General features: G+C 49.4%; 1 protein-coding gene across 1 annotated transcript in view; it reads left to right on the top strand.

Annotated features, from left to right (window-relative positions):
- The first annotated feature begins 1,512 nt into the window (after positions 1 to 1,512).
- LOC104999867 (mucin-16-like) overlaps positions 1,513 to 13,140 on the top strand; it is a 116,103-nt gene continuing 104,475 nt past the window's right edge. Inside the window, 1 exon segment of the mRNA XM_010855496.1 lies at positions 1,513 to 1,603. Within this exon segment, the coding sequence (XP_010853798.1) occupies positions 1,513 to 1,603 (91 nt within the window).

Here is a 13,140-nt window from a genome sequence, read left to right as displayed (position 1 = left end):
CTGGGGGCTGCTGAATGGCTTAGCTACATCCTCCATGCTGGCCATATGGGTCCTAGAGGGGTCCAGGGGTGGCAGAGGGCAGTTCTGCAGGTCTCCCCAAGGGTACACCAAGTCCAGCCCTCCACTCCCCCAGCAGCCAGAGAGTTCTCACATGGGAATGCAATCTCCCGTCCACTCCCGCACATTCCAAAACCATTTGAGCCAGCCGTGCCTCCCCCGGGGAGGGTCCACCCGGCTCAGTCTGGTAGTGCCAGCTCCTGAGCAGGAAGTTGTCAGCCAGGTAAAACCAGGGGCCTTGAAAGATTAGGGCAGATCTATGCCCAGACCTCTGTTTGCCTTTAAGCCCAGCCAGACGGCCACTTCAGGGCATCTCTTGGTCTGGCAGCAGGCTTTTCAGGAGCCAGGTTTCGTCTGGTGTGTGGAGGTCCCATGTGCCCCTCTTCACAGAGGGTATTGATGCCAAAATCTCAGCTTCTCTGTACACCAGTGCTGAATCAAATATCAGAGACGAATTCCAGGTGAAGTAGAAAAGGAAATTTGTATTGCTTTGCCAAGCAAAGGGGGACACAGCGGGCACATGCCCTCAAAACCACGTGTTTTCTCTTGGGAAAGATTGTGCTGTGTGTTAGTCAGTTGTGTCTGACGTTTTGCAACCCCATGGACTATAGCCACCCAGACTCCTCTGTCCATGGAATTCTCCAGGCAAGAATACTGGAGTGGGTTGCCATGCCCTTCTCGAGGGGATCTTCATGACCCAGAGATGGAGCGCGCATCTCCAGCATTGGCTGGTGGATTCTTTATTGCTGAGCCACCAGGAGTGAGAGGTTTTATAGTAATTGTTCAAAGAGGGCATGATCAGCTTGTGGATATTCTTCTGAGGGGTCAGTGGTGAGGTAAGTAGGACTCAGCATCATCAACCTTCAAGTTCAACGGTCTGGGGTCTACATGCTTGTGGGCAGCATACCATTATTAATCATTAACTTCTCCCACCTGGAGAGGCTTTCAGTTTCTGCAAAAGAGCTCAAAGATGTTGTGTGTATCCATTGATGGGGAATCAGGACCTTGCCCCAAGGCTGCTCTTGACTGTTAGTTTCTCCCTGGTCTTACACTCCATCCCTTCGCTAATTAACAACTGCTTGAATCTGCCCCTTGGAACTCAGGGAAGGTCTTAAAGGCTGAATGAAGGTTTGTTTCCTATAATCAAAGAAATGGAGGTGTGGGACACAGAAAGGGCTTGCACCCAGGAGCCCCACAGGGCCCTGCACAGTATCAGTATCAGTCTGCAGGCATTAGTCATCACGAGGGCGCTGAATAAAGCCAGCTGACCTTTGCCAGCCACAGAACCACTACTTCCCCCTAGGGCAAGCCCTGCCCCTCTTGGGAAGTTCAGCAAGGCGTGTCCTCACCACCCTCCCAGGAGCCCGGCCAGGCTGGGCTGGGTTCAGTCACTGGGGCTCGTTCGGGGTGTGAGGAGCACTGCCCAGGCAGGTGGGCAGGAGGGTGGGCAGGAGCATGGGCAGGAAAGACCCTGCACGCCCAGGGCGCCATCGGCGAGGGCACCTGGTGGCTCTGACCGTGAGCCTCTTCCTCACCTGCTGGCCAGGTAAGCCGGGCTGGGTTGGGGTCAGTGGAGGAGGCAGATACATACCTGGAGGAGAGAGGGACAGATGTGACAGGTGCCTCAGGCTTCCCGAGCCCCCTCGGGGGCAGTCCGGAGGGCTTCTGCTTTCTTTGGCAAAGGCCTCCATCACAGTCAGCCAGGTGGGGCTGGTTTTCCACGCTGACTGGAGGAGACATCACAGAATGGCTACAGTGGGAATAAAATATTGCAGGACTAGAGATGGTCAAGTATTCCTCCTTTCACTGGCTCACTGACACGTTCATTTCCTAGGGCTTTTTTTTTTTTTAATTGGAGTATAGTTGATTTATAGGCTTCCCTGGTGGCACAGATGGCGAAGAATCTGCCTGCAATGTGGGAGACCTGGGTTCAGTCCCTGGATTGGGAAGATCCCCTGGAGGAGGGCATGGCAACCCACTTCAGTATTCTTGCCTGGAGAATCCCCGTGGACAGAGGAGCCTGGTTGGCTGCAGTCCATGGGGTCCCAAAAAGTCAGACACGATTCAATGACTAAGCAGATAGTTGATTTGCAATGTTGTGTTAGTGTCAGGTGTATAGCAAATTGATTCAGTAATTTATGTACATATATTCCTTCTTTTTTTAGATTTTTCTCATAAAGGTTATCACAGAATATAGAGTAGAGTTCCATGTGCTGTACAGTAGGTCCTTATTGGTTATCCATCTGGGTTTTGGTTTCTTTTTTATGATGAGTTTTATTTTATTTTATATTTTCTGACAGAGCCATATAGTGTTTGGGAATCTTAGTTCCCCGATCAGGGATCGAACCCGTGCCCCCTGCATTGGGAACCTGGAGTCTTAAGCACTGGGCAGCCAGGGAAGTTCCAATTTTTTTGGTTTTTTTGTTGTTTTATTGACACCTCTGATTTCAGTACCTGTGCTCAGCTCTCAGATAGGAAATGAGCAAGTCACAGCCCCAGGCTTGCAGGAACTCCAGGCTGGTGGGCAAGACAGAGGGGTGCCCAGTCTCTCTTGGTACAAAGTTGAGCAAGAGCTTTGCCACCTTAGGGGTACAGAGAAGGGGCAGTTTCCCCAAAACTGCAGGGCAGTATTGGATTGGCTGGAATTTCTACAGACGAGGTCAGTGGAAGAAGGAAAAGGACACTCCTGGCAGGGAGAACCGAGGGGGCAAAGGCCAGGAGACAGGAAGCTGCAAGGTGTATTTGGGTCCTTTGATGTGATGTGAGCGAATTTGGGCTGCATGATCAGGGGATACTGAGGGGACGGGTGGAAGCAGAAAGGCAGCTTGTGAGGGTTAAGGAAGGTGTGTTCTTGGACCCCAAGGAGGACCTCACAGGTCTATTAGTCATTTGGGAGGTCAGCTTGGGCCTGGCTAACCAGAGAAAGCCCACTGGCCTCAGGAAGAGGTGGGACTCCAGCCTGGTGCTGGGGAGAGGAACCAGGCTCTCTTCTCTACCAAAAGAAGGTCCAAGACTCTCCATGTGTCACTCTAGGGCTTCCAGACCCCCGCACAGTTTTACCCCTTGGGTAGGAAATTAAGGCTCTCCAGCCAAACCACTCTGGTGTCCAAATTCTCCAGGCAAGGATACTGGAGTGGGTTGCCATTCCCTTCTCCAGGGGAACTTCCCAACCCAGGGATTGAACCCAGGTCTCCTGCATTGTAGGCAGATTCTTTATTGTCTGAGCCACCAGGGAAGTCCTCTGGTGTGCAAAATAACCTGAAAACTGCCATCTACACTGTTGTTGTTTGTTAATCACTAAGTCATGTCTGATTCTTTTATGACCCCATGGACTATAGCCTACCAGGCCCCACTGTCCATGGGATTTACCAGACAAGAATACCAGAGTGGTTTGCCATTTCCTTCTTCAGGGGATCTTCCCAACCCAGGAATCAAACCCACATCTCCTGCACTGTGCCAGGTGCTTAAATATCTGTTAATTTACTCCTCCCAGGAGAAAGGACTGTCCTTAATGCTTGGCTGCAAAACAGAAGCTTCTAGAGCCTGAAGGGGAGTGAGGGTGAGGGCATCCTTTTTCCCCCATTCTCAGGGGCTCAGGCCACAGACACTAGCAGGCTGGAAGCCACCCAGGGTGGGTGGGCCACCTCCTAGTCCCTCCCCAACTCAAGCCTCACTCTCTGCAGCTCCTGGAACAGGTGGAGAGGGTGCCCCAGCCCCCAGCCCTGAGTCACCCAGGACAGCTCTGGGCCCCGGAAAAGCTTTGCGGTTGGACGCCACTGAAAGGCACCCACACAATGGCCTGAATGGTGGGCGGGTTTGTACCAGACAATTCCACCACCTCTGATGGGGCGTGCCCCCCTGAGCTGTCCCCAGAGCATGTCACCACAAACAGAGGCTGTTTAACTGCTTTTGACCCCGAGGCTTCCTCAGAGTCAGATGCCCAGGGCCGTGTAAATGGAGCGGGCTTTTGCTCCCACCCCAAGGAGGGCTGGTTGCCTGGACTAAGGGTTGACATCCCTCCCCAATTGCCCATCAATTCCACAGTAAACAGGGAGCCTGTCAGGGAGGGTTCCCCTGGCAGGTCAATTCAGACACCTTTCTGGACTCTTCACTTTATTTCTGGAAAAGACTTCCTCGATTCCTGGTCAGAGACTAAAAAAAATGTAAATCCGGTGCTGACAGGCTGTGTGTCCTTGGGCCTGATGCCTAACCTCTCTGAGTTTCTATCTCACTAAAGGGTAATTTTTAAAATTCCAGAGCTGGTGGAGATCCATTCCCCTCTCACCTCTCCCTCCACCCTAGACCCCATCCGGTGAATCTTCTTCTACATCTGCATCCTGTACTTTTCCCCTCTTTGACTGTGTGGCTGAAACCTGACAAGATCCCAGAGGACCACAGTAATCATCATTTTCTATTGTGGACCTACTACGTGCCAGAGCTTTCACCCCTGGATTAAGCTCGCATGGGTGAGAGTAGGGGTACATTGCCTCCCATTTTACCAAAGAGAAAACAGGCTCAGAGAGATTGAGCCCTTTGTTTAAAGTCACACAGCAAGCACTCAGGGCTCTGTGGTGACCTAAATTGGAAGGAAATCCAAAAAAAGAGGAGATATACATATATGCATGGGCTTCCCAGGCTGCGCTGGTGGTAAAGAAGCCGCCTGCCAATGCAGGAAACCCAGGAGACCTGGGTTTGATCCCTGGGTCCGGAAGATCCCCTGGAGAAGGGAATGGCAACCCACTCCAGTATTCTTCCTGGAGAATCCCCTGGACAGAGGAGGCTGGCAGGCTACAGTCCATGGGGTCGCTAAGAGTCAGACACAACTGAAGCGACTTAGCTTGCACGCACACATATGTATATGTACAGCTGACTCATTTTGCTGTACAGTGGTAACTAGCATGGTGAGGTAAAGCAACTATTTTGTTGTTCTGTCACTAAGTCGTGCCCAACTCTTTGTGACCCCGTGGACTGCAGCAGACCAGGCTTCCCTGTTCTTCGGTCTTCCAGAGTTTGCTCAATTTCATGTCCACTGAGCCGATGATGCTATCCAACCATCTGTTCCCTGCCACTCCCTTCTCCTATTACCCTCAATATTTTCCAGCATCAGGGTCTTTCCAATGAGTTGGCTCTTTGCATCAGGTTAAAAAAAAATTTTTAACAAGTGAGGGAAGGGATCCGAACTCCCATTTCTGGATGATTCCTAAGCCCTGTACTTCACCCTCTGCCTGGAAAAGACTGAGGGTTGAGGAGTGTTTCTCCTCTCTTGGCTTTTTCTGGCCCTTGGGTATCCCCATCCCCCAGGGTAGACAGCAACTGCCCTTCATCACCCCTCTGTCAATGTAAAAAATACTCACAACTTAGAAGTTGAGAGTTATGTTTTATTTGGTGGAAATTTTTAGGACTTCAAGCCCAGGAGGCAGCATCTCAAGTAACCCTGAGAGAACTGCTCCGAGGAGGCGAGGGGAGGAGCCAGGTTATATAAAAGTTTTGCAACAAAGGGCAGGTAGTCTGAACATCAAAAGATGATGTTAATTAAAGAAAACCAGGGTCTCTGGTGGTCCAGGGGTTGAGACTCCACACTCCCAGTGTAGGGGGTATGGGTTCCATCCATCCCTGGTCAGGGAAGTAGGATCCCACATGCTGCAAGGGACAGCCAAAAAAAAAGAAAGAAATACAGGAGGAAAACCAGATAGCCCAAGTTAAGGAATTTAGTGCCTTTCTAAGCACGGGAATGGCAATCCACTCCAGTACTATTGCCTGGAAAATCCCATGGACAGAGAAGCCTGGTAGGCTACAGTCCATGGGGTTGCAAAGAGTCGGACACGACTGAGCGATTTCACTTCACTTCACTTCACTTAAGTACAGGAAGATGCAAGAGTCTGGATTCACTGAAATTGTTCCTTTCATATGCACTTCAGCTGTCTAGGGGCTAATATCCTGGCTTCCTGGGTGGCACGATGGTAGAGAATCCACCTGCCAATGCAGGAGATGCAACAGATGTGGGTCCGATACCTAGGTTGGGAAGTTTCCCTGGAGGAGGGCATGGCAACCCACTCCAATATTCTTGCTTGAGAAATCCTATGGACAGAGGAGCCTAGTGGGCTACAGTCCATGGGGTCACAAAGAGTCGGACACAACTTAGTGACTAAAAAGCAACAACTTTACATCCCACCAGCCCACCTGGATGGAGTTTTCACCCTTCTCTTTCATGTCTGGTTTCTAGGGGTGTCCTCAGTCTCCCCCAGAGAGGGGGGTCTTCATTCTCCTCAGTCGGAGGGGGTCCCCCTTCCCCTCACATTAAGGGTCCCTGTGCATCTTCAGTCTATTGGGGAGGTCCTCACCTCTTTACTCAACACTATTACACAGTGACTCATTCATTCATTCATTTGTTCAGTGACAATTTCTTGAGCACCTACTGTGTGCCAGGCATTGTTCTGGTGATGGGGATACAGCTATGAGCAATACAAAAATCCCTGCTGAGCTGACATTCTGGCAGGGGAGACAGATCAAAACCCATATCAACAGTAAATAAATTATGCATTTAAGTATTAAGAGGGGCTTCCCTGATGGCTCAGTGAGTAAGGAATCCGCCTGCAATGCAGGACACACAGGAGATAAGGATTTGATTCCTGGGTCAGGAAGATCCCCTGGAGAAGGAAATGGCAACCCACTCCAGTATTCTTGCCTGGAGAATCCCATGGACTGAAGAGCCTGGAACCCTACAGTCCAAAGGGTGGCAACGAGTTGGACATGACTAAGCAATTAGGCACACATAAGTACTAAAATGGCGATAAAGAGAAGAGATTTTGGGCAGAGAATCTGGGGTGCTGGAGTGTGTTGGGGTGGATTGCTGTCATCAGTAGGGCAGGGTGAGGGGAAGCCTCCTGTGGGTCAATGAACTAATGCATCCCAGTAAAACCCTGTGCAACCCAGATGCAGGTGGGCTCTGATGTTATTTGTGCTTTAAAAATGGGGAAACAGGTTCCGTTGAGTGAGCGGGGCAGGACCAGCTTGAAATCCAGGACACCAGGACTTGAGTTCTGGCTGTGTGTGTGCACTTGTGTAAGTGTGCATATGTATGTGGGACAGTGTGTGTGAGACAGGGAGAGAGCAAAACAAGCTCTTTTTTCTTATGAGGGGTACTCTCCTTTTTTTAAAAAAAAAACAAAAACAAAACCAAATTATTTCTTTATTTTTGTCTATGCTGGGTCTTCGTTGCTGCGACAGCTCTTCTCTGGTTGTGGTGTGCAGACTTCTCACTGCAGTGCCTTCTCTTGTTGTGGAGCACAAGCTGTAGGAGCGTGGGCTTTAGTAGTTATGGCTCCTGGATTCTAGAGCACAGGCTCAGTGGTTGTGGCACCCGGGCTTAGCTGCTCCCCAGCCTGGGGATCTTCCCAGACCAGGGATTGAACCTGTGTCCCCTACATTGGCAGGTGGATTGTTTACCACTAAGCCACCGTGGAAGCCCTGATGGGTCCTCTTCTTTCTCTTCTGACAGCATGTCCTCACTTTTCTCAGGGAGGGAGAGGAGCCCTTAGATCTCTCCTCCCAGGGAAGGTAGGACTTTGGTTGGTGCTGAAACCCCCAAAGGACCCCTACCCAACCAGCAGTCCCTTGGGGGGTGCAGGGTAGGTCAGCAAGGCAGGGTAGGACCAAGGGACTCAGTGCACTACCTGAGTCCCCTCCTGAGGGTAGGGCTGGGCTTGGCATTTCCTCTGCTGTCTGGGCTGGGCTTCACCTCCTTGCGCCCCCACCTTGGGTCCTTGCCTTGGAGGAAACATCCCAGGAGCTGCCCTGGCTGGTGCGGCCCCATACATGTGTGGAGCCAGACCTCTCAACAGTCAAGGCAACAGACACTGAAGTTGAGCAGGGCATCCTGCCTGGCTGTCCCCTACCCATCCTGACCAGTCTCATTCATTTCCATTGGACCAGCCAGCCGCTTGCAATGTCTGTTCTGGGACAGCTGTCCTTTGGGCACCCAGTTTTGGGACTCCCCAAGAGAGCTGGGCCATAAAGAAGGCTGAGTGCCAAAGAATGCATGCTTATGAAACGTGGTGCCGGAGAAGACTCTTGAGAGTCCCTTGGACAGCAAGGAGACCAAACCATCCATCCTAAAGGATATCAGTACTGAATATTCATTGGAAAGACTGGTGCTGAAGCTGAAATTCCAATGCTTTGGCCATCTGATGCGAAGAGCCATTTCATTGGAAAAAACCTGATGCTGGGAAAGATTGAAGGCAGGAGGAAAAGAGGGCGACAGAGGATGAGATGGTTGGATTGCATCACCGACTCAATGGACATAAGTTTGAGCAAGCTCCAGGAGATGGTGAAGGACAGGGAAGCCTGGCGTGCTGCAGTCCATGGGGTCCCAGAATCAGACATGACTTAGCAACTAAGCAACAAGATACAGTGAATCTGATCCCTGCTCCCCATCACTGATCCTTTTTTTAAATTTTATTATTTATTTTTGGCTGCACTGGGTCTTTGTCGCTGCTCAAGGGCTTTCTCTAGTTGAGGTGCTCGGGCTTCTCATTGCGGTGTTTTCTCTTGTTGCAGAGTACGGGCTCCAGATGTGTGAGCTTCAGTAGTTGTGACACACAGGCTTAGTTGCTCTGAGGCCTGTGGGAACTTCCTCACCTGTGTCCCCTGCATTGGCACCAGGATTCCTAATCACCAGACAACCAGGGAAGCCCCCATCATTGATTCTTATTCTGATTCCCACTTCTCTGGGAATCAGAAGTACTCCCTAACGGTACTCTGATACCATTTACATCCTCCTTCTAACTAATAATCATAATAACAGCAATCAGTGCTATGCTAAAATGAGCCAAGATACAAACAATATTTTTCAATTATTTTTATTATTCTATTTTATTTTATGTTTTTAAATTTTAATTCACATCCAGTCCACTGTCTTTGGTGAATTTTGACAAATTATACTCATACAGCAATCAAAAGCAATATATGCCAGACAATGGGATTTTTTATTTATTTAATAAATGCATTTATTTAAAGCTGGGCACAGTCTTTCTCTGGTTGCAGCAAGTGGGGGCTACTCTCTAGTTGTGGTGCCTGGGCTTCATTGCAGTGGCTTCTCTTGTGGAGCACGAGCTCCAGGATGTGTGGGCTCAGTAGTGTGGCACACGGGTTTAGTTGCCCAACGGCATATGGAATCCTCCCCGACCAGGGATCGAACCCGTGTCCCAGGCATTGGCAGGCAGAGTCTTAACCACTGGACCACCAGGGAAGTCCCAGACACTATTTTAAGCACTTTACATAGATTAATTCATTTAATCCTCTTAGTGGCCTGATGAAGCACTCTTATAACTTCCACGTTGCAGATAAGGAAACTGAAATGGAGGCGCTGTTAGTGTATGTGACTTGCCCAAGCTCATGCCGCTGGTCCGTGGGAGAGCTGGAGCTCTCCTCCAGGCAGCCTGGCTCTGTAAATGCCCAGAGATGCTGACACCAGCTCCCTTCCCAGTGACACCAATGTGAGAGAAGAGATGGGATGGGGAAGGAAGCCAGGCGAAGCTAGATGGCAGAGGATGAGCTGATGCAGGAACATCTGGCAGAGTTTCTGACTGGGATCCATAATAAGAAATACATCTGTAGAGATGTGGATGGACCTAGAGTCAGCAGGACAGAGTGAACTGTCAGAGAGAGAAAAACAAATATTGTATATTAATGTGTATATGTGGAATCTTAAAAAAAAATGTGAGGAATCTATTTGCAGGGCAGGAATAGAGAAGCAGACATAGAGATCAGACATATGGACATTTTGTGGGGAAGGGAAGGGGGGATGAATTGAGAGATTAGAATTGACATATATGCACTAGGGCTTCCCAGGTGGCACTAGTGGTAAAGAACCTGCCTGCCCATGCAGAAGACATGAGACCTGGGTTTGATCCCTGGGTCAGGAAGATCCTCTGGAGGAGGGCATGGCAACCCACTCCAGTAGTTTTGCCTGGAGAATCCCCATGGACAGAGGAGCTTGGCGGGCTACAGTCCATGGGGTCGCAAAGAGTCGGACACGACTGATGCAACTTAGCACGCACACCTGCACCCACATATATACTACCATGTGTAAATAGCTAGCTAGTAGAAAGCTGCTGTATAGCACAGGAGGTTCAGCTCGGTGCTCTGGGATGATCTAGAAAGGTGGATGGGAGGTGGGGTGGGAGGGAAGTCTAAGAGGGAGAGGGTGTGTGTGTGTGTGTGTGTGTGTGCATGTTGCTCTGTGTGTCCGACTCTTTGCGAATATATGGACTATAGCCCACTAGGCTCCTCTGCCCATGGAATCCTCCAGGCCAGAATACTGGAGTGGGTATCCTTTCCCTTGTCCAGGGGATCTTCCAACCCAGGGATCAAATCCGGGTCTCCCGCATTGCAGGTGGATTCTTTACCGGCTGAGCCACAAGGAAAGCCCAAGAATACTGGAGTGGGTAGCCTAATCTCTTCTCCAGTGGATCTTCCCAACCCAGGAATCAAACCGGGGTCTCCTGCATTGCTTCCCTTGTGGCTCAGCTGGTAAAGAATCTGCCTGCAATGCGGGAGACCTGGGTTGGATCCCTGGGTTAGGAAGATCCTCTGGAGAAGGGAACGAGTACCCACTCCAGTATTCTGGCCTGGAGAATTCCATGGACTGTATAGTCCAGGGGATTGCAAAGAGCTGGACATGACTGAGAGACTCACTTTAACTCCTGCATTGCAGGCAGATTCTTTACCAACTGAGCTATGAGGGAATGAAAAAGAAATACATTTTACATTGTGACCAGGTGTGTGTGTGTATAGGTGTCTGTGCTTAGGTGTGTGTGTATCTAAAAATACTTTTGTAAAATCACTTACCCCTGCTGCACCCAGTGTGCCCTGATGCCTTATTCTGTTATCCTCTTACATTTTTGGTGCTGTTGACAACCCACTAAATTGGGTTCCTATCTGCTTTTTCTATGGAACAGCTATAAGCTTAGACCAAGCGCACACAGAGGGCACAGAGGTCAGTATATCTGAGTCTGGATCATTCCTTGTTGTGGGAGCACTGTCCTGTGCATTGGAAGATATTAAGCAGCATCCCTGGTCTCTACCCACAAGATACCAATAGCAACCGACCCTCGAATCATGACAACCAAAAATGCTCCATGAGTACGTGCTCAGTCAGGTCTGATACTTTGCAACTGTAGCCCACCAGGCTCCTCTGCCCATTGGATTTCCCAGGCAAGAATACTGGAGTGGGTTGACATTACTTTCTCCCAGGGATCTTCCCGACCCAGAGATGGAAGCCAAGTCTCCTGTGTCTCATGTACTGGCAGGCAGATTCTGTACCACTGAGTTGCTCTGGGAAGCCACCTGGGAATCCCCAAAGTGTCTCCAGACGTTGCCAAATGCAGCCTGTCATAGTACCTGGAAATAGTAGGTATGCAGGAAATATTTGTTGCATGAATAATAAAGGCAAAAAATCTCACTTGATGAGACTTACTGGTCTGCAGCCTCATTCCCTAGTCATGACAGCTGTCCTGATAGCCTAAGGGGATGCTAGTTCGTCTGCTCTGTCCAAAGCAGAACCCAAGCTCAGGTGCTGCAGCACTGACAGGAAGACAAGCAAAGCATCTCTCCAACAGTTGCGGTTCCTTTGAGATGCCCAGGACCAGCTCAGTGCTGAGCTCTCCCCAGGCTCTTACAGAAGCCTTCAGCTTGCCACCTCTCCCTCTGCACCCCTTTCTCTATCACCGCAGGGCCTTCTGAAGAAGCCTCTGGGTTTGTGTCAAGTGGTACCCACAGATACCTCTTCTTCAGCCAGGGTTCGGTCCCCAGTCCTGTCATGAGTCCTGCTTTGGGACATCCCTGGGGACAATGTTCAACCTATTTTTTTGAGTCTCTGCTTTCTTCACAGTTGTGTCTCTGAAAGCATGGCTCATCTGGGACACGAACTTTGGAGGATGCTTCAGAGACAAAGAACTGTTACTTTTAAAAAAAAAATTTATTGGAGTATAGTTGATGCATAGTAACCCACTCCAGTATTCTTCCCTGAAAAAGCCCATGGACAGAGGAACCTGGCGGGCTCCAGTCCACGGGGTCAAAAAGAGTCGGACACAACTGAGCGACTAAGCACACACGTAGTTGATTTATTGGGTTGCCCTCAAAGTTTGTAAAGATTTTTCCATGAGATGTTACAGAAAAACCAGATGAACTTTTTGGCCAACCCTGTACAATGTTGTGTTAGTCTCAGGTGTACAGCAACATGAATCAGTTATTTGTTGTTCAGTCACAAAGTTGTGTCCGTTTGCAAACCCAGCTTCCCTGTCCATCACCATCTCCCCAAGTTTACTCAAACTCATGTCTGTTGAGTCGGTGATACCATCCAAACATCTCATCCTCTGTTGCCCCCTTCTCCTTTTGCCCTCTATCTTTCCCAGCATCAGGGTCTTTTCCAATGAGTCCACTCTTCCCATCAGGTGGCCAAAGTATTAGAACTTCAGCTTCAGCATCAGTCCATTTGCCAACAAAAGTCCATTTAGTCAGAGCTATGGTTTTTCCAGTAGTCATGTATGGATGTGAGTTGGACTATAAAGAAAGCTGAGAGGTGAAGAATAGATGCTTTTGAACTGTGGTGTTGGAGAAGACTCTTAAGAGTCCCTTGGACTGCAAGGATACCCAATCAATCCATCCTAAAGGAAATCAGTCCTGAATACTCATCAGAAGGACCGATGCTGAAACTGAAACTCCAATACTTTGGCCACCTGATGTGAATATTCAGGGCTGCTTTTCCTTTAGGATTGACTGGTTTGATCTCTTTGCTATCTAGGTTTATCATAGCTTTTCTTCCAAGGAACAAGCATATTTTAATTTCTTGGCTGCAGTCACCATCCACAGTGATTTTGGAGCCCAAGAAAATAAAGTCTGTCACTGTTTCCATTTTTTCCCCATCTATTTGCCATGAAGTGATGGGACCAGATGCCATGATCTTAGTTTTTTGAATGTTGAGTTTTAAGCCAGCTTTTCACTCTCCTCTTTCATCCTCATCAAGAGGCTCTTTCGTTCCTCTTAGTTTTCTTCCATTAGAGTGATATATCTGCATATCTGAGG

The sequence above is a fragment of the Bison bison genome, unplaced genomic scaffold (assembly GCF_000754665.1).
Source record: "Bison bison bison isolate TAMUID 2011002044 unplaced genomic scaffold, Bison_UMD1.0 scf7180017864365, whole genome shotgun sequence".
NCBI classification, from domain to species: Eukaryota; Metazoa; Chordata; class Mammalia; order Artiodactyla; family Bovidae; genus Bison; species Bison bison.
The sequence above is the reverse complement of the archived record's forward strand: the minus strand, read 5'-3'. Positions and strand labels throughout refer to the sequence as shown.